This window comes from Simochromis diagramma, unplaced genomic scaffold (assembly GCF_900408965.1).
Source record: "Simochromis diagramma unplaced genomic scaffold, fSimDia1.1 OVJJ01000457.1, whole genome shotgun sequence".
Taxonomy (NCBI): domain Eukaryota; kingdom Metazoa; phylum Chordata; class Actinopteri; order Cichliformes; family Cichlidae; genus Simochromis; species Simochromis diagramma.
Genome location: NW_024387277.1, coordinates 1,022,848 through 1,046,377, shown reverse-complemented (window position 1 = coordinate 1,046,377; position 23,530 = coordinate 1,022,848). Strand labels below are relative to the sequence as shown.

General features: G+C 39.4%; 1 protein-coding gene across 1 annotated transcript in view; it reads left to right on the top strand.

Annotated features, from left to right (window-relative positions):
- Window positions 1–3,622: 3,622 nt before the first annotated feature.
- The window catches only part of LOC120715726 (FH2 domain-containing protein 1-like), a 31,633-nt gene continuing 11,725 nt past the window's right edge, over window positions 3,623–23,530 (top strand). Inside the window, exons 1-7 of the mRNA XM_040002821.1 lie at window positions 3,623–3,835; window positions 16,077–16,543; window positions 16,733–16,903; window positions 17,032–17,093; window positions 22,004–22,106; window positions 22,217–22,302; window positions 23,090–23,190. Of these exons, the coding sequence (XP_039858755.1) occupies window positions 16,253–16,543; window positions 16,733–16,903; window positions 17,032–17,093; window positions 22,004–22,106; window positions 22,217–22,302; window positions 23,090–23,190 (814 nt within the window). The 5' untranslated portion in view covers window positions 3,623–3,835; window positions 16,077–16,252. The remainder of the gene's footprint in view (window positions 3,836–16,076; window positions 16,544–16,732; window positions 16,904–17,031; window positions 17,094–22,003; window positions 22,107–22,216; window positions 22,303–23,089; window positions 23,191–23,530) is intronic.

Sequence of the window (23,530 nt, the reverse complement as noted above, 5' to 3'; positions counted from 1 at the left end):
GTGAAATCAGTTACAAAGAGTGACTTGATTTCTAGTAAATTTCTGCAGCCAGCTGTAGTTTTATGGAAGATACCAGCTTGACTACTGTACAAACCCTGCCCCTTTACTCTCAGAGCTGTAGTCAAACTTGAAAAAGTGCAACACAATACTGCTACAACTAGCACATATTAAAAGTTTCAAAGTTAACTTTGAAGTAGCACAATTTACATCATGCTCTTCAACATTACTACGCTTTGGCAAGCAGTTTGCAAGTGTTTGCAGACAAGTCAGCAGCTTCCATGCAAACTGCTGTTGACTTTGGCAACCTGCTAGCTCCTAAAGCAATCACAAGGAGGTTTTTGTTGCAGTAACCGACACCTAATGACTCCAAGCAACCATTCACCAACCGGTTGGAGAATACACATTTGTTTTCCTTCACAGCCAGAAGTTGCCAGAGGGTCGCTGAAAGATCAATGCACGATCTGATATCGTCGTGTTGGTGTTGTTCCCAGATCAACATAGTAAATATTGTTCCAGGATCAACATTGCAAGTGACCAATCAGAATGTTGTGACGTCATACTTTTGCGACTTCGGGAAAAACTGCCGTAAAACAAAAAACTGTACTTAAGCTGCGAGAAACCGCCTCTGTCCGCCGATCAACGGGCCCTGACCCTTTAATAAACGCTAAGCAGAATTGATATTGTCCTTGCAACATTGGAATTTCATAAATGCACGAATGGCTTGGCGCGCCAAAGAATAACGTCACAACAATGTGATTGGTCACTTGCAATGTTGATCCTGGAACAACGTTTACTATGTTGTTCCAGGAACAACACCAACACGACGATATCAGATCATCCAAGATGCACAGGCCTATATGGGGACTGAGATGGTGACCATAGTAAACATCAGCAAGTTACTTGTCGTTTTGAGCATTTTTATCTTGTAACTCGAAGTATAATTATGGATGCAAACCTCTTTTAAAAAATTGAAAATTGTTATTGAACTTAGGTTTAATATCTGAGAGACTCAAAAATATTCAGTTTATTAAATTAACTGAATGATTTTTAGATGCTTTCCAAAATCTGCACTTGTTGTGGAATCGAGACTAAGCATGCCTCCTTTGTGGATAGAAGAAAGTCATAAATAAGGTCATGTATTTTTATCTTTATTTATGGTTATGTATTTTTATATTTATTTAAAGTTACCGATTTTTATGCTTCACATAATTATTTGAAGCATAAAAAATAGACATGTTTTTTTTTCTTAAACTTTGTATAGCTAAACATTTCTTAAACTCAAACAGCTCATTCTCTGCTACATTTTTAGTCTGTGGCTTTACTTGAGTAGCTTCACATGATTTAGTTTGGCTCTTCATACAACTGCTGTCTGAAACACTCCAATTTAGTTCCCTTTTTTTTTTTAATCCCTGCACTAAAAGCTCACTTTCATCTCATTGACCAGCATCTGGAAGCTTGCCGAGGGGCAGCATCCAGCACTTGTAAATTGCTAAACTACTTTCTGGATGTGCAGATAAAACATCAGCTATAGACTCAGAAAGACTCACATTTATGCATTTGTATCAAAGTATTTAAAATTTTGACCATTAAAATTTTGACCATCCATCATTTTAATATTTAATATACTGAATTCCAGAAAAAAAAAAGTGTATATTATGCAAGAAAAATATGTCCTTCACTCATCAGACTCTTTAATGATGACAGATGCTGGCCTAACCTTGACTTTCCTTCAAGCTCAACTTAACACCAGCAACAAGAAACCTTAAAACATCAAATCTACGTGTGCACAATGTTATTATAATTGTTTTCCAAGAATAAAAGGACTAGACTTGAAGCAGGGTGTATTAGTATGCAGTGTTGTGATTCTTGCTTTAAATGGAGGGGATCAGTGAAGCGATTTTAGAATAAGACCCTGGTCTGTTTGTGGTTCTGTTGCTCTGATTGCTTTAAAGAGAGGCAATTACTCACCTGGCAACACCAGCACACAAAACTGATTCTACTATTTGTCTGAGCGAGTCTGTGAATGTGTGTTCCTGCATCCAGGCTCATTTTCCCAAACATTTCACCAGCGGGATAGAGTTTCTCACAAAGACTCCCACCTCTCTTGTCTCAGCTCCAGTTTTGTTTTTTTGTTTTTTTTTAAAAGAGGTTCGTCCACAAACTCGATGATTAACTTGTCAAGACTGAAGCACGCACTGAGTAGCTTCAGCTTTGCTTTACTCGTATTTGTTTGAAGGTGTGTCTTTCTAACATAGATGTGCATTTGTATCAATTTAATATTCGTTTAGTGATGAATTTGTCATATTGTTGTAGGGAGGGTGTCCATCTGTTGGTCACTGAAATCTCTTAACAAATCACTGTAAGTGTTCACAGGAGGAGCAGAAGACACAAATGCAGTAAACCCCTAAATCCAAAGCGCTCACAAGGAAACACTTCCTACAAGAGACTGGCAAAGGGCAAAAATCCAAAAACAGGGAAAGGTCATACATGAGGAAAAAATTAAACAAAAAGAAGAAAGCGTCTGGAAAGTAAGGAGACAATGTACCAAGTGAGAAGTGGAAAGCTAGTAGTGTATGTAGTTGATTGGCTAACTGAACACAGGCGATGCTCTCTGTGGAACCCGAGATAAACTTTTCTCAACAGTAAGGTGAGCGTTTTAAGCGATGGCCAATGACAGTGCAGGATACCACTGATGGAGACCCAATCTGTTATTAAATACATTAGAGCTTTAAAGATGTATTTTTTCTGCTGACCACTAGGGGCAGTTGCAGAAAGAAGTCTGATTGTACAGAAGTCTGTGGAGGAGCAGGCCTTCAGCTTCTTTGCTTTGGCGCCTCAGTAAACCCTTTCTTAGGGAGTTTACGGTCTCAGTAACTAATTTGTAGTGTTGTTGAATCTAACATGGGGTTTACTTTGGAAATGATGGTCACTATTAGGGTCAAAAGGCACAATATAGCATAATCATTATAGCTCCTGACTGCTACGAGGAGGTGCAAAAGGGTGGATGCTGTGTTTGGAGTGGCTTGTGGAGGTAGGACCTCATCAGCCCTCACAGAAGTTTATTTCTACACATTTGAAATTAGAAGAAATGTTACTGTCATAACACCTTCTATATAAAAACATGATGAAAATTGTCAGGAAAAAATCCCTTACCCCCAAAACGCCCCCAAGAAACTAGAAATCCAAAGGTTGTAAGAAACTGAGGATTTTTCTCATAATTGTCATGTCCTATTAAATGAGACTTTAATGCAGAGATTTAAACCATAAACTCTTCAAATAAATGACAGTCTGGAGTACTCTAATTTATCCACAGACCTCTGTACACGTTTTGTAACCTAAAGCGTCTCCCCCTGTAAAAGCAGGTAAATTCAGAAAATCCAGTCATATTTTATATATTTACGGCAGTATAAATGAGCCTTAAGTGGTAATGAACTACCAAAGGTAAACTCACTGAAAAAAGCTGTCACCCAGTGTGCTGCTTAACACTGATATGATGTGTTTTTATTTATTTTTCATAAATAAACATAACCATGAGAAGGGAAGCCTGACTGTTTGCCAAGGGAGGGGCTGTTTGAGCTTATCTGAGCTGCACACACGCGCGCACCAGAGACAGCGCTTTTCCTTTCACCTGAGTAAACACGCATGCGCAGCGTTCGGGATCCCTACCTCCCTTTTCCTCTCTCCCTGCTTCTGTCAGTCCAGAACTTGGCTGCAAGCAGCACGATTCTTGTGGATGCGACCGGGATCAGTTGACATCGCTTTGCTGTATATTTGGACATTTTTTAAACGGCACTTTTGCATAGGAGCCGCAGCGCCGCTGAGTACGCGCAGTGGGGTGAGTTATATTAACAGAAAACTAACCGCTGGTTTATAACTAACTAAATAGATTTTAGTTTGCCAGAAATGTAACTTCAGAGCTGAATATAAGTTATCTGACAGACTAACGAGCTGTTTAATAGGGGGGCGCTTTGCGCTAACCAGACTACATGCAAATTTCTGTAAATTCTTGGATCAACACAAACAGCCAGCGGCGTAATATTCCTATAATGATTAATTAAGTGGTGTTCAAACTTGACAGTGTTCCGGCATGGTTCATGTGATACTCACACTGACATTAATGTTTTAATCTGATATATTCACACCTTCACACCAATCATTTGGAGCAGGTGTAAAACTGTGCGAATAGCAGCTTTCCATTAAAATACATGTTACCTCACAGGGAAGTCAAAGTCCTGCACAGTTACGGTGTCCTGTGCCTTCACAGAGACGCCGTAACTGTGCTGCACACACATTGTTCAGTCAGCTGATGAAATGTGGAAAAATGCAGACCTGTTATTGAAACGGAACTTTCCCCCCTCAGGCTGTTCATCCTGTGTTTTAAATGCAGGGTTCATTAAATGTAATCCTCCCACCTTAGCATTAAACTGGGCTGCTTGTGACCTTTGCTGTGGTTTTGCTGCAGTATTTAGAGTGTTTTCTGCAGTGTACTTGTGGTGCTTATGTCCCATAATATTTCTATAATGGTAATTTAGTGACAGTGAGGTTAAAGTGCTGCTGTTTCTTAGGATAAATATGCTCGGATACAAGAATACTTTAGCCCCACTTCAGTACTTCTAGTAGATCCAAAACAGTCATTGTTGCAGTCATAGCTGCTGTGACAGATTGGTGCTTGTTGGTGCTTTTCCATGAGTGCTGTCACACTTTAATACGGTGAAATGCAGTCTGCTGTGGCTCTGGCTGCTTTCATTAATCATTAAACTGTTTTTTGTGTGATTAATTGTCTAGAACATGCCTTCAGATCCTTTTTTGTCCTTCATTCGATGGTTTTCTCTGAGGAAATAGACAAACTCAGCAGCGCATGTTTTAAATATATATCAGAAATGTTCATTTTTATAGCTGCTTCTAAATCATTGCCTATCACATCAATACATCTACCAAGCACTGGTATATAAAGAAAACCTCTTCAATTTATATATTAATACAAAAAATGAAACAGAAAAATCAGATTTTAAGTCTTTGGTTGATATCTTTACTTTTCTTTAATTATTTTTTTAAACAACTATGTTACTTTTAGTTTATCCACTTTTTATAAGATTTCAGTAAACCAGACTACATTCAGAAATCTGTGAATTTAATCTTTTGTTATATAACAGCTTGTGCCACCTGATTTTTGACCTTGCTTTACACTAAACGGAGTCTTCTAATAATATTCAAAATAGAAGGTTTATTTTTATTTTGTAAGATTGTCTGTTTTTCTTTTGGTATTTATTGTGGTCTGAATTAAATGGTACCACTTCTAATAAACGAGCTTCGTCTTTTTAGGAGATATGTTTCAATATGCTTCCGTTTAATTTGCTGCTTAGCGGTGCACACAGAATACAGCTTTGATTTATTTTGGATTCAGCACAGTCTCATGGTCAGATCTGCACCCTTGAAACCACCAAGCAGTTTTAAAATGTGTCAGAAAGTTTCTTTGAATTTCTAAGAACCTGTCCAACCTCTGTGTGATTACTGTAAACACATCATTAATGTGAAGGTGCAGGGCTGTGAAAAAGGATTTGTTAGCTTCTCATTTCTTGGCTTTTAATATTAAACAAAAATGAGTAGTAAATACAAATGACGATTTCCTTTATTGGGGGAAAAATGATCCAAACCTACCTGATGGTAGCTGATGATCTAAAATATTTAAGTAAAAAAATATGCACAAACATAACAAATCAATAGATTTAATTCACAGCACTGTGCATTACATCCTGTCTTGTCCTTTTATCTGGATAATTTGTGTGCAGCAGACAAACAGCTGGTTCTCTGACCGAGCCTCCCCGCAGACTGTGGCCAGGCCTCGTTGCTCTCTCTGCGGGTTATGCGTTCCGCCTGACCCCCTGACCTGCCCGGAGCTCCGGTGACGACACCACCGGGTGACATTTAACAAACAGGTTTCTGTTTGTCACCGTATGTCCCTGTCGCCGTGGTAACCCCAGAGACGAGGGATGCTCAGCCAGCTCTTTGCTTTGCTTGACCCTCCCCGACTGTAAAACACAGCGGTAAAGCTCTTCCTCAGATAAAGAAAGCAACCATCAGCCCATCAGCAGAGCCGTGAAAGAGATTCTCTTTTGTTAAAGCATTTTTTTCTATTGCTTTGTTTTTGTTTTTGGCACAACGGAGCTCAAACCCACAGCCAGAAGTGGAGCGTTTTTCATGCTAATGCTCTTTAAAAGCAGCTCGGATTCCTTTCCGAGACTGATCAGTGTGGGGGGTCCTTCTTCACCACCCCTCACAGCCATACAGACAAACACATGTGTTTACTGTTGTTTCCCGGCTCAATGAGACAGAGGCCTTCTGCTCATCAGCAGGTTTTACTGGGGTTTCCACGGTGACTAAGAGCGAGTCTTTGTGGCAGGTCTGCTGCGCGCTCTGAAATCATTTGTGTCCTGTTTTATAGTAACTGATCACTTCTCCTGTTGTAATGCCATTAGCTTGTTAATTGGATGTTGGACAAGTAAGGGGGATCATTTCTAAAAATGTGTTGGTGGTTTCTGTGTTACATGTACTGGTAATTCTTTTGCAGATTCTTGAATGGTTTACATATTTATGGATGCTTTTTCAGTTAAACTTTTGGTTATTTATTGGATGCTAGCAGCGATGTGTTTGTGATGTTTGAGGACTTTATTTCTAAAGAGAGAGTAGCACTGTGTTTGCAGGGCGACGATGGCGGGAACGCAACATATAAGGAAACCAAGGGAATTTATATTTATAATTTGTTATCATATAAGTGTATATATACATGCATCATTATAGATTTATGGTTGGTGTCCAAGTATTTAAAAGTGGTTTCAGTGAAAAATGATGGCTCATTTTTACGAGTACATTCTTGGACAGTTTGTTCTTCTACTTCTGAAACACTTCCTCAACACTTTTGGACTCGGTGGTTTCGGGAGGGCTTCAAATTCTCTTCTTCCACCCTGAACCTCATATATTTAGTGTGACAGCGCAGTCCGCCGACCTGCTGCTGTAATCCTCAAACTGAGGCGTTAGATCTGTCAGTGCTGGAGAAAGTGTGGGAGCTAATCTGTCAGACTGCTGAGCAACAACCAGCCATCCTGTAAACCTACAGAAATCACAGGAGGGAGGACAAATACGTATGTATTTAAAGCCTGCTGTGACTCACATGTTGCAGTCTGGAGCAGTTTCCCCTCCATCTTCTGTTTAATTTAGCCCTCAGAGCTGTGGCAACAGCTTCACAATGATGCTGTCAGCTTGCTCATCACACTGTACCAACAGCCTGTAATTATCTCAATATGTTTTTCTTTTTTTATCTCTGCGATTGTCATTACATCGGCTGTTTCAGTCCACAGGCACGCAGAGCCGAGAGGAATTTGGCTTTCTTTAATAATCAGAAACAACTCTGTGCCTACAAATTAAACCTATTTATATTGCGTTTTTTAGCAAGTCAATTTGTTCAATTTGCACATTAAAGGTGTGTTTAAAAAATAATAATTGCAGAGGCATCAATAAAAGTTTCTCTGAGGAAGAATTTAGTTAATCAGTATAAATCTTAAATGGCGAACAGCAGCTGGAGTACAAAGACAAATAAAGACAGCCTATTATATAGGCTAACTTTTTATAGATGTTATAATTAGAAAGGCTATAATTGTGAAAACTGCTTTTTAATTATTTGTCATTAAAATCAGGAGTTTTGTAGGTAAACAAAACTGTAACATTATGTCTTTAAATCACCTGAAAATGACGCAACAGCAGAGATGATCAAACATCTAGTGATTAAAAAAAAAAAAAATTAACATAAATTACTAATAAAATAAAAATAAATAAACGCATACATAAGCTGTCAGTTTGTGCACAAATAACAAATAATGCAATAATCTAATTTAAAAATATCAATAAAATCAAGTTAAATCAGACGATCTTGCTGGATTCAGAATTGGCACCAAGCAAACGTGGTTAGCATAACATAAACGGGCGGGTGTACAGTAAATTGCATTATTGAACAATTGCACGAAGGTGAAAATGTGGGGAAAAGTCATCTGTGATGGTGCTATGATCCACTCTTCGAGCAAAACATGGAGTGAAACCACAAGAGATGGCCTCTATAAATGCATCACCTGCAGAAACTCAGGCAGACGTGCAGCTTTTCATGTGCAGACATTCGGCTTTATTGGAAACTCTCTGAGCTCAGCCTCGGTGTCAAACCACCGGGGGATTAGAGCGCTTTATTTGTCGCGGTTCCTTCAGCAAACCAGCACTTATTTTGTCCATTCTCACAAACACTTCACATTAAGATGTCAGTGAGATATTTTTTTCCACAGAATAGCTGAAAAAACAAAAAAAACTTTTGCGTTTTGGAACAAAATAACCCTCAACATGACAACGCTGACGGCACTGAGCTGAAGGAAAGTCTCGGCCCTGATATTAAAGTCTCGCCTGCCTTTTTTCTGAGATCTGTGTCAGACTGGAACTACATCCCTGCACATTTACTGGCCTTAAACTCTTATCCAGTTTGACAGAGTTGGAAATGTTCTGTCCTTCATCAGTCGCGCACATTCGCCATGTTTAAGGTTATTAATTTGTTTGTTTGTGTCCATCGATCCAGATCGACTTCCTCCCCCTATAATCACACAGGACACTTAGTTGGTTTGCTTCTCTGCTGTTTATTAGAACAACTAGAGGATGTTTTCACTACTTCACCCTGAAACATAAGGGCCTAGCATGACTGTGTTAAGCTAACAGTGTTACAGCAACAGTGCTAACCACTGTTGCCCAAGCTAGTATGACTGGGACAGCACGGTGGAGCAGTGGTTAGCACTGCTTGCTCTGTGGTCAGCACCCCCCAGAAAGAAGGTCCTGGGCTCTTTCTGTGTGGAGTTTACAGGTTGTCACCGTGTTAGCGTGGGTTCTCTCAGAGTACGCCGGCTTCCTCCCACACTCCAAAGTTAGCAAACAATATATCAGTACAACTGTACTTCCAGTTAGTATCTGTGGAAAAGCTAAAATCTAGGATTGGATAAGTGGAAGAGAACAAATGGATGGATTAACATGACTGCTGACTGTATCCAGCGAGCAGTGGTTTTGAGAGCTACCTTTATAAGAGACACACTTAAGGTGTGGAGCTTGTTTCACATGTTCATAAAGTTTACAGTCGCTGCAGTGAGTTAAACAGCTCAGTGTGCAGCGTGTGGCTGTTATCTGAACGCAGCTGCATGAACCTGACAGACAACAAAGTTTAATTTGATATTTTAATCTAAGGATGTTGGAGACAGTGACGCTCTGGCGTCCATCCTGATGATCTCGGTGTCATCATCTGCTGGTTATTAATATCTTGTTAAATGGCATGAGTCACTGTGAATTAGTCACCACCAGCACTGTGTGTGTGCGTGTGTGTGTCTGAGCATTTTAGTTCATGTTATTTGTTCAGTTAAATGTTTGCATGCTCTCTTTCTTTTGTTCATCTGTTCTGTGACAGAGGGGAGGTCAGATGAATTTGTGTAAATATTTGTCACACCATTATTTTGCAGACAGGTTTGTGGGAACTTTTGTGTGTCTTTGTGTATCCGTGTTTTACCGTAGACTTGCACTGCCGTCTAGGCCTCCCAGCTTGGCTGCATGTCTTTTCCAATGTAAATCAGTGACTCTCATTCAGAAGTCATAGTGGGAACTGTTATGATGAGGAGTTATTACAGAAGTCATTTAGTGTTTTATTACCTCACTTCAAGTATAAACTGCAGTCTTTTAATATTCTCAAAGACGCCCCATGCGTAGGCACAGCGGCAGGCCAACAGCTGTCAGCAAATCCACTTTCAGATCCCAGACTTTAAAACGAGAAGAACAAGTTGAGGTGCCTTTAATGTCGGCTCCAACACCACTGCACTCAACAAGTGTTTAGTGGTCTAAGTGGATCCTCAAATCCTTAAATGTTCTAAAACCCCCCAAATTATGAATGAGGTCTGGTGTTGTTTAATCAAAGTCTGTTGGATCACAGAAAGGGACAGCAGGGATACCTCAGCATATCATAGAGCATAACAATGAAACTCCCAGCCAATGAAGGAGGCCGGGAGTTTGCTCCCAGAGAGATTTCTGCGTCTCCTTTGTTTGACTGTGACACTGAGCAGCCTTTAAAGTTTCACTGCTCTCATGCAGCTGCCACTCCAGAATTAAACAGCAGCTCTGAGAGTGGAAGAACAAACACAAACTCACGAGCTTAAAGACGTACTACAACATATACAATATACTTTATCTGTAGTTCTTTGTGGATCTTTCACCTCCCCTCTGATGATTTCTTTGACTGGAGTAGGCGGGGCTCCTCAGTCCATTTAGACCAGAAGAAGAAATAATGGATCACATGAAAGGCAGGCCCGTCTTTTGTGAGCACGCTCAGAGCCTGGTGCAGGAAGCCTGGGTTAGCGAGAAGCTCTGTTGTGGTGCTCAGCTGTGCCCGGCCATGTCGAGCTTCATAGTACACACAAGATTGCAAACACAGTACTCTATGTTTGCCTCACGGGCACTAACATGACCACACTAGACTCTTTAAATACAGACGCAAGTACTCTTAAATTGTACTTGAATCTAAAATTGTCAAAATTGTGAATGAAGTCTGGTGCTGTTTCATGGACACTCCGAGTTGAGACAAAGTCCAGCTGGAAGACTTGCTGCTTAAATGATGAGTTTAAGTTTCCAGTGTGTGACCAGTGAGGTTAATTGTTACCCACATCCAGACCGCCCCGTTCCACCAGCTCTCTGCTTATTATTCACTCAGACGTCGTCTCTGTACTCTGATGTGACCAAAGCAGCGAGTTACTCGTCGGGAAATCATTAGATGAAGAAAAAAAGGAGGAGGAGAGATTTTTCATGGTGGATCAGAGTCTCTGTCAGTTACTCATTCACACTTTGTCTGAGCCGAGCTCTCTCTCTCTGCTTCGGTATTGAGGTCAAGCCGACTCTACTGGAATCTGGAGCAAATGCTAGAGCTGGATGTATGGAAAGATCATAAGTGGGTCAGCCGAGAAAGGCAAACTAAGAAGGAGCGTGCAGCCACTAGAAGGGTTTTCTGAATTAGTGCGCTTCACTCACGCAGTGGATCTCCCAGCTTTCGATAGCACCTGGGGCCATTGGTGCGGATTTAAAGTAAGGCTTTTTATAGCCATTATTAAATAACCATTACACAGGCTGACTCAGGTTCATGTTCCCCAGAGGATGAGCCCCATACTGACCTTTCTCCAGTGCCACGATGGGGTTCACACTTGTGATTTTTATTCAAATAAATTTGTATATAAAACATTTAGACACTAAATGTAAATCGGGGGATGCTTTCATCACTCAGATCACCTCCTGCACAACTTTTTAATCTTCTTGTTTATTTTTTTTTTTTTGTTCCTGGATTTTTGGCTCGTTTTTTGTGTTCTTTTAAATTTACATTTTTCAGTTTGTTTCATTTTGTGAGTGATTTGTTTCTCTCTTTGCATTTTATATTTATGACTCTTTTATTGTTGTTATTAATATTTTGTTTTACTTTTTGGGGGATTTATTTGATTACTTTGTTGCTGTTTTTGTTTATTTTCAGTTATATTGTCACCTTGTTGCTATTTTATGTCTCTTTTGTTTATTTGTTTTTTAAAATATATCTGTGGATAATTTGTGTCTCTTTGTGGCTGTTTTGTCTTTTTTGTTTCTTAGCAGCCTTTTTCCATGTCTTTGTCTCTGTACATTTAGTTTTTCTTTTTGTAGCTGTTTGAGGATTGTTGTTGCTGTTTTTCTGCATGTTTTTGTATCACAGTCACCTATTGGTACCTGCCATGGTGACCTATGTTTGTTTATTTGTGACATTTTACTTTTTATGGGTGATTTTGTGTCTCTTTGTGGTTGTTTTGATCAGCTGTATGTCTTTTTTCTTTATGTGCATTTTTTTGTTTTAATTGTTTTCATTTTTTTTAAATTGGCTTGTGGCTGTTTTTTATCCATTTGTCTGAATCTTCTTCTTTTTGTGCATTGCTGTTTTTGTGTCTGTCTTTGAGGTGTTATACTATTTGTTGGGCTATGCTAACGCTGTGTGGTCTTTAAGTCACTTTGTTTCTGTGATTTTTATTTTTTTGTGAATATTTTCTGCTACCTTTTGGGTAGTTTGTGTTCATTTATTGCTTTTTGTGTCTATTTGTTAATGTTTTCTGTGTCATTGTTAAACATTTTGGGTTTTTTGGTCATTTTGCATCTGTTTGTAGCTTTTTTTGTGGACTGTTGTAGTTCTTTGCATGTTGCTATATTTCCTGTTGGTAGTTTCCTGTTCTTGTTACTGTAGTTGGTCTTTATGGCTTTTTAATGCCACATTAAAGTCATGTTTTAGTTTCGTTGTCATCCATTTACATTTTGCGTTTTTTCCGCACTTTCTTTATCTCTGGAGCTGTTCTGCTCTTATTTTTGTTGATTTGTGTGAGTGTGGCCATTCTTGTTTGTACTTTTGTGGCTCCTCCTCTACCGCACAACCCCATTGTCCAATTAGAAACCTTCATGAGAACCAGGTCAACAGTTTGGCATTTTTGCATTTTGAGTTATGTGATTGGACCTCATCATCACTAACATTTTAAATCAACTGCCTGAAACTGTTTAAAGAGAGAAAGTTGTCAAAATGTTTTGTTTGTGGTCCTTTGAGGATGAAGAGATGCGAGAGAAAAAAACAGATCTCAGGGTGTTCAGGAGAAAAGGATAATGTATGTGTAGTTTTAACACACGTGCACATCGTGACCTAAATGTGTTCTCTGCCAAGTATACAAACTGTCATTGTTTGTGTTACCATGACAATCAGCAATACTATGACTAGTTGCCACAGCCGTGCATGCCGACCCAAACCCTGATGCTTCTGCAACTGAAAAACACTAACGACTATTACGATTACTATTACATTTATAAAATGTTATTAGATTTAATTTATTAAAATTAATAAATACATTTTCATTTGTTACATTTTTAATAAAATAATAATTGAAATATAAATGTTTTTAAAATACAAGATATGCTCTAAGAAAACAAATAAAACAAACAAACAACTAACTTAATATCCCGAGAGATTAAAGAATATTTTTCTAATTTTTGACTAATTGTAAACATTTACACACAATCAACATAAATGAAATTTGGCTGAAAAACAATGTTGTGAGATTAACTTACGTAACACACTCATCTCTAATTCAACAGCAGGAAGTGTGTATCTCTGTCGACATGTATCCAGAACTTCACACTGGGGAATCTTGTATGTATTAAATAATTCATTCGTGGGCTTCCTGCCGGTGCTGTCAAAAACGCCAAAGGAGTTATTAGAAAAACTACAATTAACAATGCTCTTCATCATGGTGAGTAAGAGTTACATTAACCATGAAGTTTTCTGCTCAGTCCTGAGAGGAATAAACATCTAAACCAGAATTCACCGTAGTTTATTCAATAACTGTTATTTCACTCAAAACCACAAATGTCAATAGAGGATTAAAAAAGAAAAAGTGGGCTCGATCCTTAGTGTCTAAATGAATGCTAAACCTAGGCTTTGCATCAATCCTTGTACAGTAATACAACAACAAAGGTCCAGTGCCATGATGATAATCAGGTGAACAAAACAGTTAGTGGGATTCCTGCTTTGGAGAGAGGTCCACTCAGTAATTGTGATATTTTACTCAAAATCAAAAATTTCAATCTTATTTTACTGCTAGGAAAGTTAGACAATCATCGAAACCTTAGGATTCATCCTCCTTAGAGGAACTCGATTTTACAGCAATCAGTTTCCAGTAACATATCCTGAGATACTTTGGTGGTTTCGATTGCAATAAATCCCACGATGATGGTAGACATGTTGAGGACCGAAGTTTAATAGTTAAGCAACACATGGCAACACTATGGTGGTGCTACGGAAAAACAAAGAGAATTAATAAAATCAGTAGGATTGATATGCTGGAGAATGTGAATGTCTCATCCATATTCAGTGCAATCCATTTAACAGTTGTAGAGAGATTCCACTCAAAACCACAAATGTTAAACCAGGGGGGAGATACTGCTGGAGGAAGGATTAACCCTCTGGGGAACATGAACGTCTAAACCAGATTGTACAGCAATCCATCTACAGCATTAGTTGAAACAACAATAATCCTGTTCATGGTGGTCCTAGGAATAAAAGGCAGTGGGAGGGAAAAAAAGTCAAGAAGATTCATCCTCTGAGGAGCGTGTATATCTAAAGCGCATTCAATTAAATTTTATTTATATAGCATCAAACCTTAGTTATGTCACTCAAACCCCAAAAGCCAGCAGGATTCATCCTCTGGGGGACTTCAATGTCTGAACCAGACTCTTCATTTATTAGATAGGTCACAATATATTCAATTTCTAAGCGTACCTTTGTACAGCAGATGCTTTGACATCCAGGTGAGGCTGGTGATGTTTGAAGAGGGAATGAAATGTGTGTTAATCCTCTCAAGGCAGGCGTTGCAGATTTGCAACAGTTAAAAACTAACAACCTGATTACCCCACATACATATTTTATGAGTTTTTTTTACTCAGAAGTACCACTGCAGGACTTGGTTGTGCATTAGCAACTAAAAGTTTAATTTGAGCCTGAGAGGGTTAAGAAGAGAAGGAGGTCGGAGAACTGCTGGAGGTGTTTAATTGTTTGAAAAACAAACACAACAGGTTTCAATGGAGGAAAAAGGCTTGCACAAAAACGGTAGAAACACATACACGACTCAAAAGCAAATGTTTAACTTTATAAATGTTTAATTGCTTTTCATGTAATTACACTCACACACCCACAGTATGAATAATACAGATGGATGTCAGCATGAGACCAACATGCTTACGTGCCAAAGTCATTTTTCTCTCTGCAGCAGCTTTTTACATTTTGCATTCCAGTGAACACGATTTCTCCTATTAGTCCTATTAGTCCTATCACAGTGACACTGTTTGTTGATTATTGTCATACCAAATATAAAAAATGCTCTCAGCTTACTTGAGGTTTTCTGTCTTAATTACCCAATACAAAGAAAAAGTAATTTTCTTATAGTCGACATGCGTCCTAAAATTCCAGATATTTCCTTCAACAGTTGGTGGAGAGTTAAAAAAACCTTATATTGGACTTGGAGTTGATTGTGTAATGTGTGTAATGTTTATCTGTGTGTATCTTTTTGCTTAGCTCTTTGGCTATGTAAAGAGAAAGATTATAGAAATTATAGAGATTATAGAAATTCAGCTACAGGCAGACCTTGAAAATATAAAATAACAGGCATAGCTCTATCACATTGGCACTACGTGGAGGTCAAACACTGGTTTATTTGAAAAGTTATCATGAACAGGAAAGAGAACATCAGCTGAGATTATTGTAAAAAGGAAGCAGTGCAAAAAAATTGTCAAAGATCAAAAAACGGTAGCTTCAGAAACACAGACCCAGAGAACAGCTAGTGTCTCCTTCAATGGTAGTGAGTGGTTGTTAGAGCTTGCTGGTTGTCACTTGTTTCATTCAGTCATAAAGCACCAAAAACATACCTGTCATTGCTTTAGTCAAAAGCCAATACAAGTTGCTAACTTGTCTGCAAATGCTTGCCAACCTCTACTTTGAAAACCACTGTTTCTGTTTTATTTATTTTTTTGCTGTTTGGTGAATAGTTGGTCATTCCAGACAAGTCATCGTCTTCCAATGCATAAATGCCACTGCAGCAGTCCTCTGAGAGTCGAGTCAAAAGCATCTTTCAGCAACCACACGTCGGCTGCTACCATGAGATTTAGCTGGAGCCAGAAGTGGACATGTCTATTGGTACTGTAAGGTTGAAAATGTAATGTGGGAGTTTGTGTGGCTTGACTCCCTCTTGGAACCAGCCTCAAATGGCCGTTGGTGGATGGGCAATGAACTGCATTTCTCTAACAAACCTGGAACTGTAACTGCTGCGTCTGTAAAATGTGTTTTCTACTGTAAACTCAAAATTTGTTTCTGGTTCTCCCTATGGGTCAAAAAGATTTTGTATATTTAGATTTAATAACAAGCTTAGCTAATTCTCTCACTTAAAGCTAACATTAATTTTCTCCTTTCTTTTGCTTACCAGCATCTTTAGATCTCGTAACCTGACCTTGGTGTCATCCGATGTTTCAAATGCGATGACCCATCTTCATCCTCGTAACTATACCCTTCACAATGGTCAGTTAATCGGCCCACTGATCTTACAGTCTGCCTCCAAACCCACCATCTCCCCTGTCCTCGACTGCCCCATCAGCAGCAGGGATGCATGTGATGGGCAGCGTCTCGCAGGCCACTGGGAGCCAAGATTTCTCTGTCCAACAAGAGGATGTAGCTGTTACCGTGACAATGTCTCTCCCTTCTCCTCCTCGTCCTCCATCGAGGTATGCTGACATAGAAGATAACCAGATGAAATCACCTGACATTCCTCCACCACCTCCCCCACCTCCTCCTCCCCTACTGCCTCTGCCACCAGAGCTTGGACACCCCGCTGGTGGGCTGAAGAAGAAAAGGAGGGTGAGGAGTTTTTTCTGGAAAACGATTCCAGAGGAGCAGGTAGAGTTCCTGCTTTACATTTGTCTCAGCACATTGTTTTAACATATATATTTTTAATATATATTACATTGTTTTGCTTACTGGCAAACGTAAATGATGACTAAGCACCTCTCTGAAAACGCTTGAGTCCAAAGAGAAATCGAGCACTTTCATAAAACGGCTATTACATTACTAAAGTCTGTGTCTCAGGTAAAGGGACGGCTCAACCTATGGACTCAAGGCCAAGTGAAACAGAAATACGAGATTGACGCTCAGACTGTCGAAGAGCTGTTCGGTCAACATGACGGTCAATCAAAAACCCTGGCAACGCCCGCCAGGGGAGGGAAAACCAGCAGCTCATTTAGAGAGACCAAACAGGAGGTGTGTTTTTGATGCAGGGCTGCGTGTGCTGCTGTTTGTTGAAGGCATGGGAGATGGAGTGAAGTGTGTGTGACAGTTTCCACCAGGGCTTTGACCTCAGATTGACCCTCTCTCTCTCTCACACTCAGGTTTCCATCCTAGATGCTAAGCGAGGGATGAACATTGCAATTTTTCTCAAACAGTTCAAGAGGTAAATAATCTCACTTGATCTTGAGCATGATCACACACACACACACACACACACACACACACACACACACACACACACACACACACACACACACACACACACACACACACACACACACACAGTTTAACCCAACATGAAAACATAGAGACAAAGACAAAATATGTTTTTATGTATTTGGTTGTTCATTGCTGCCTCTGTTTGATTTCCATGATAAGAAGCATCAGAGCATCGAACTGATAATTTCTGACTGAAAGTTATGTCAAGTGGATTAAATTATGATAGGCAAGCTTTCACTTTAAAGGTCACGGATTTGATTCCCAGAGAAAAGAAGAAAAGGAAAGTCATGAACAGGAATGCTAAATGCAGACAGTGTTGTCATGTCGGTGTTTGTTGAGAATAATGTGGGTATGACACAGCATGACTATGACAAAATGACTGTCAGACGGAGATGGGAATTTTATTAGCTGATGGCGTGTCACAAAGCGATGCTGTATTGTAGTGTGTTTCCTCACCATCATCCTGAAGTGTTGAATAAACAAATGTGGTGATGTGGGCAGGTTATACTTGATTGAATACACACTACAGACATGTGACCATATGTCAGATTAGAGGAAAAGACTGACGTTTACGGAGATAATACAACAAGGGACGCAAGAGATGAAGTGAGCAAAATGACAACAATCAAATTCAAGTTGACCAAAAAAAGAGATGTAAAATAATAACTTAATGGAATGTGAAGGTTCTCAGTCATATGCGTCATCGTAGTCTAAGGAGCTTAAAAAAGTGTCTGGACTTGAGCTTAGTTGAAGACCTTTTTTTTTTTTTTTTTTTTTAAATTTTTTTTTTTTTTTTTTTTACCTCTCATCCGAGAAGCTTCTATCGTCTGTCCATCTGTATCTAAAGGACAAAGGTCACTCATTCAAGGATATCAATGTTCGCATTTTGGACAGAGAAGACTGTTTGAAAGAGGAGTAAAATAATTCATCTATGTCCACTGTGAGCGACCGTCTTTGAACAGAGGCGGTGGTTTACGACACCAACTCTCTGCCATCTATAATCCAGTTCTGAGATCCCTTCCCAGACGCCTTAACGCCCACTCACATCCTGGGCCATCTGACCTCAGGAAATCACACGATGGGGTGGGGCCAGGTTTCACAATGAGCTCACCTGAAACCCTGGCTGATTGTGACCTACACCAGTTTTCACACCTTGGCTCATGTGATTAGGTAAAGGATCATTAGGGGGTCCATTGTCCCTCTTGGGGGGGAAACTCCCATAGGGCTTAAAATCCGGGACCCTCCACCAATCGCTCTTAGAACTGAAGAAGCTTCTCGGATGAGAAGTGAAACGTCTTCAAGGAAACTTAAAGAAGTCCAGACGCTTTTCTTTCCAAGCTCCTTAGAATAACTTAATGGATATAAACTGATCTTAAATTGACAAATGACAAACTGTCTAAACAAAGATTTAAATTCATAATGAAGAGCTACAGAAGTGACAGAAAATAACTACAATGTCATTGATTATTGACCATTATTAACAAAAAGATTTAAACTGACAACAAAGAGGCTGAGAGATGCAAAATAGCAATAAGAAGAATTAAACCACTTGAGGAGAAAAGAAGAAAAATGAGAATGGTGTAACCTTGTGACAAAGGAGGCCAAATGGCTGAAAGTGAACTTAACTTGCATGAAGAGGTGCAAAGTGGCAATAAAGGGGTGTAAAATGGTTAAAAAGATGCAAAATAGGTGCAAGGCAACTTATGTTAGCCATGAAAAGATACAAAATGAAGACTGAGAAACTAAAATTGATCACAAAGAGAAAAAACAGTGACAAAGGGAAACGAAATGAGAATACGAGGAAATGCGAAATTGTGACAAGCATACATAATTTGATGACAAAAAGATGAAAATCTCTACAAGAGCGATTAAATAGAAATAAAGAGATACAAAATGGTAACGAACAGGCATAAAGTGGCTACAAAGGGACATAAAATGAACAAAAAAAGCGTACAAAATGGGACAAAACAGCAAGAAAGTGATATCCTACATTCAAATCAAAGCATAGCGCTGCTCCAGTGAGACACAAAACAGCTCGGCTACACCGCAGTTGTGGTTCGTGTGTCCTTGAGCCTGACGTCTTAATCCTCTGTAGGAGGGTTGGTGGTCTTGTGCATCTCTTACCCCAGGGGCCTGCTGTCTTGTAACCCATTCATGGTAAGGTCACCGCAATGCTGCTTGACAGAATTACTGCATTTATATTGTTCATAGATACGTATTCATGAAGCTTTAATGTAGTTCAAAGAATGAAAAAACTTGCTTTATCTAAACCTCCCTTCACCTTTTTTACATTTATACCTCACTGAGGATTTTACATCTTCACCACAGCTTAATGTAGAGATAGGAAGTCACGTAAAAAGTGTCCACAAGGTGAGTCAGTTGGCTAAGCTTAGAGAATGTATTGAATGAATGTGCTGAATCATTCAGGTCACCATGTTGAGACTTAGTGCTTACCAAACACACTGAGGGACATACAGGCATGTGGGAGACGGAGAGCAGGAATGTACAGCAACTATACCTGAAATCAATTGGAGAAGATTCTGGGTTGTATTGCATCATTTTATGTTCACGATGTACAATATCCACAAAAACTCTGTCATTCAGTTTCAAATTAAGCTGAAGGTTTTGCAGCTGCTTTAACGCAGAGCTAAAAGTACCCAAAAAGTTAGTTCTGTTCATCCGGACGTAACGTTTCCAGGTGGAGAAAAGTTTAGCCACTCATCAGGATTTCCTTACCTGGATGATTAAGCATGCATCATGACTTTAGTATAAGTACTTTTAACTTTTCCAACAACAAAGTAACAATTTTGAGAAGTGGGAAGTAAAAGACACAGTCATCTGCTCCAGGAAATATACTTTGAGATGACTGTGCAAAATGTTTGAGTTGCCCTGCACTTCTTTATACTTTTCTAAGGAAATGGTTAAAAAAACAAAGGTGCAGCGATTTATTACAACGTGAGAAAACATACATGGAAAACCAGTATATAAGACAAATCAGAGTTTGTACAGTTCAGATGAGCCTGAAAATCTATATTTAGCAGGATCACCTTTGTTCTTCAGCACAGCCTGAACTTTCTTAAACAGCATGCTTGTACTTTCTTTAAACAGTCTTCAGGAACAGTTCTCCAGGCTTCTTTAAGGACATTCAAAACTCTTCTTTGGATGTGTTTTTTTGCTTTGTTTGTTCTGTTCTCACACTGCTTCAGTAATGTTGAGATTTGGGCTCAGGGGAGGCCAGTCCATGACTGATACCATTTTATTGTGCAGGTCCAGGTACAGTCAAGGTGTTCTTTTACTGTAATTGACAATGTGTTTGGGATTATTCTGATGTTGAAAAATGAAGTCTTTACCAATCAAATGCTTTGCAGACTTGTGCAGTGTGTCAAAATCTGACTTTTCTTTGTTCATAGTTCTTCCATTTTAACAAGATCTCCAACACCATTCACTGAAATGCAGCCTTAAAACATGAAAGACTCCACCAGGTTGTACAGGCAACTGTAAAGACTCACTGTTAACCACCTGTTTCTATTTCTCACGCTCTCCTTCCATGCTCCGCACATCTCTGATAAATCACTGCCGTAAATTTAAAGCCAACTTTTCTCAGGCAGGTAAGAAGGTAAGAGAGCAGCGGAGACAATCATTAGCGTCACAGCGGATTCCATTGAACGATCACTTAATGTGTGACAAACAGCTGTCCGACCAACAACAACCCCCCCCCCCCCCCCCCCCCCCCCACACACACACACACACACACACACACACACAGAACGCCAACAACTTCTAAACCCACAAATCCACTCTCAGATATCCTTGGCTGAGATTTAGACAGATGTAAACAGCACTGACAGACAGTATTCAGAAAATACTAATTTTCTTTGTCATAAAATTAAGGAAACAAAATTTCAAATGTGGGATTTTTGCTTTCTCGTTTTAGGGCTTGTTGCTTAGAAAATCGCGTTTTAAAAGTATGTCCAGAGCATGTTACTAAAACTGTTGTTAATACATCTGCAAACTCTGTGACATCATGTTGCATTTATAACAGAGTGTAAAAATATGTACAAGGAAGTTCTACTTGGTGGGATGATCTGACAGAACACGCCTCTCCAGTTTATTCAGCTCACTCAGTCAAGAAACGGTTTTCATGAACTCTGACATCAGAATTTCAGTCTTTTTGTGCTTGGCCTAACTGTGAAAGTGTGTTCTCATTGAACAAATTGAAGGTTTCAGCGAAAAATACAAAAACTGGATATAAAATAGGAAAATCTTAAGTTTATGGAATTCCTCATGACCTTGAAAGCAGCTTTGCACAATAACTCTGTGCAAGAAAGTTTCTATCTCCTGACAACAGTACAATAAGTTAAATTTTGAGTTTTTGAGTTTCTCTTCATCCACTGTGTAGGTTAAAATAAACTGGATGTATATCGGCACTGAAGTTAATTAGTTAAAGAAGTTATTTTGTCCATTTTATTTTACTTTAAGTAACAGGGAAGGTGCTTCCAGTCAACAGAAAAATAACTATAAATGTCGTCTCAGGCTAATTCCTGAATGAATATATAACATTGTTTCAATGTTGAAAATGAAATTATCATTTAAAAGCAAATGGTTGGAGTTCACAAAGTGATAAAACTGTCTTAAATTATTCATTTTCTTGTTTGAATTTTAACCTGACAGAGTGAACTGAGTGTACCTTGTACGTGTGCAGATGGTAATTAAATCTCTGTGGGGGGAAAACCCAGATCAGCTTAGTGTAATGTTATTTTGATGCCATTTTAATTCTTAACTTCAGCACAACGAGTGTTGTGTTTGTTTTTTATATCGCTGCTCACACTAAATTTAAACATCTTCTTCCTCCAGGTCCAATGAGACTATAGTAGATGAAATCTGCCATGGCAACAGTGAGGCTTTTGGGGTGGAGCGTCTGAGAGAAATGCTGAAACTGCTGCCAGAGTCTGAAGAGGTGACACACACACACACACACACACACACACACACACACACACACACACACACACACACACACTCTGATGTGTTTTTTTTTATCTGATCCATCTTTTTGCACTCATGAAGGTGAAGAAACTGAAGGCACACCGCGGCGAAGTCTCTCAGCTCTCATTGGCCGATTCCTTCATGTACCGGCTGATTCAGGTGCCCAGGTGAGCGCTGAACTTTTACTTAGTTATTCAGTTTTATGCTGCGTTCAACTTTCACTGCAAGTTTCAGAAATTAGAATTAAACCTTTATGTTTTTTTTTTAACATTTCCGATATTCATGCAAGATCCATGAAACAGTTTTACACTGAAAATACTTCCACTGTCTGTACAGTTTCACCGTTGCATTCACTGCAATACTGCACCAAAAAAGTACATTTTTGTAGTACTTGTATATTTACAACATTAAACATAAATACTTTTACTGGCTGTACAGTGGTTACTTTGAATTTTTACAGTGAAAACATGATGCACTGGTGTGAAACAGTGTTGGGTAAAAGTGGCCTGTGTACCAGCTCTAGCTCTAAGTGGGGGAAAATGTTTTTGTATCACTAAACAGGACCTTGTGACAGTTAACAGAGCTGACTCACAGTGACTCAGGAATCATAACCGTTAATGCATCAATTTGTGCTCAACAAAACAAACAAATGTTAGTAAGTAGCTGCTGCTGGAGCGCTGGTAATGTGACATCTGCCTTCAGATCATTTCAAAAACATCAAGCTGAATCAATTACATGCCTGCAGCTCCCCCACACACCAATAACAACATCTCCTTAATGAGATGCGCTAAAAATAGTCCCACAGTTCAAACTAATTGCCAGCTGCTGGTATACAGTTACTACGAGAGTATGTAAAGTAGTAGCATTAGCTGTATTTAGTGATGTGTACCAGCTTGGACGCAAAATAAAAATGTATTAATCAATTCATTTTCACCTCTCTCTCTCGGTCTGCAGTTACACAGTCCGCATTGAATCCATGCTCTTAAAGGAGGATTTTCCGGCAGCGTGTGAGGCCATGAAACGGGACATTAAGATCCTTCGCGCCGCCATTAAAGGTAACACGCTCGCAGCATCAGCGGCACACGGATGAGCTGCTCTCTGCGTGCAGCCGCTGTTGGGAGCTCACACAGGCCACAGCTCTGCTTTCTCTTCTCTTACTTATTGTCTCAGTGTCAACGCAGAGCAGAGAACGACCAGAACCAACACTGAGTGTGTTACAATGTTTTATTCCTTACCACAAGCAAATGTGCTGCAGGAGGCAGGTAGAGATTGTGTGGCCAGACTGCTTCTATCTGTGTTGTATGAACTGAAATTACTGAGAGAATGGCATGAACACCAACAATGGTGGTGGAGCTGTAAAAGCTTTTAGAGCAAACTCATCAACTTTTTAAAATT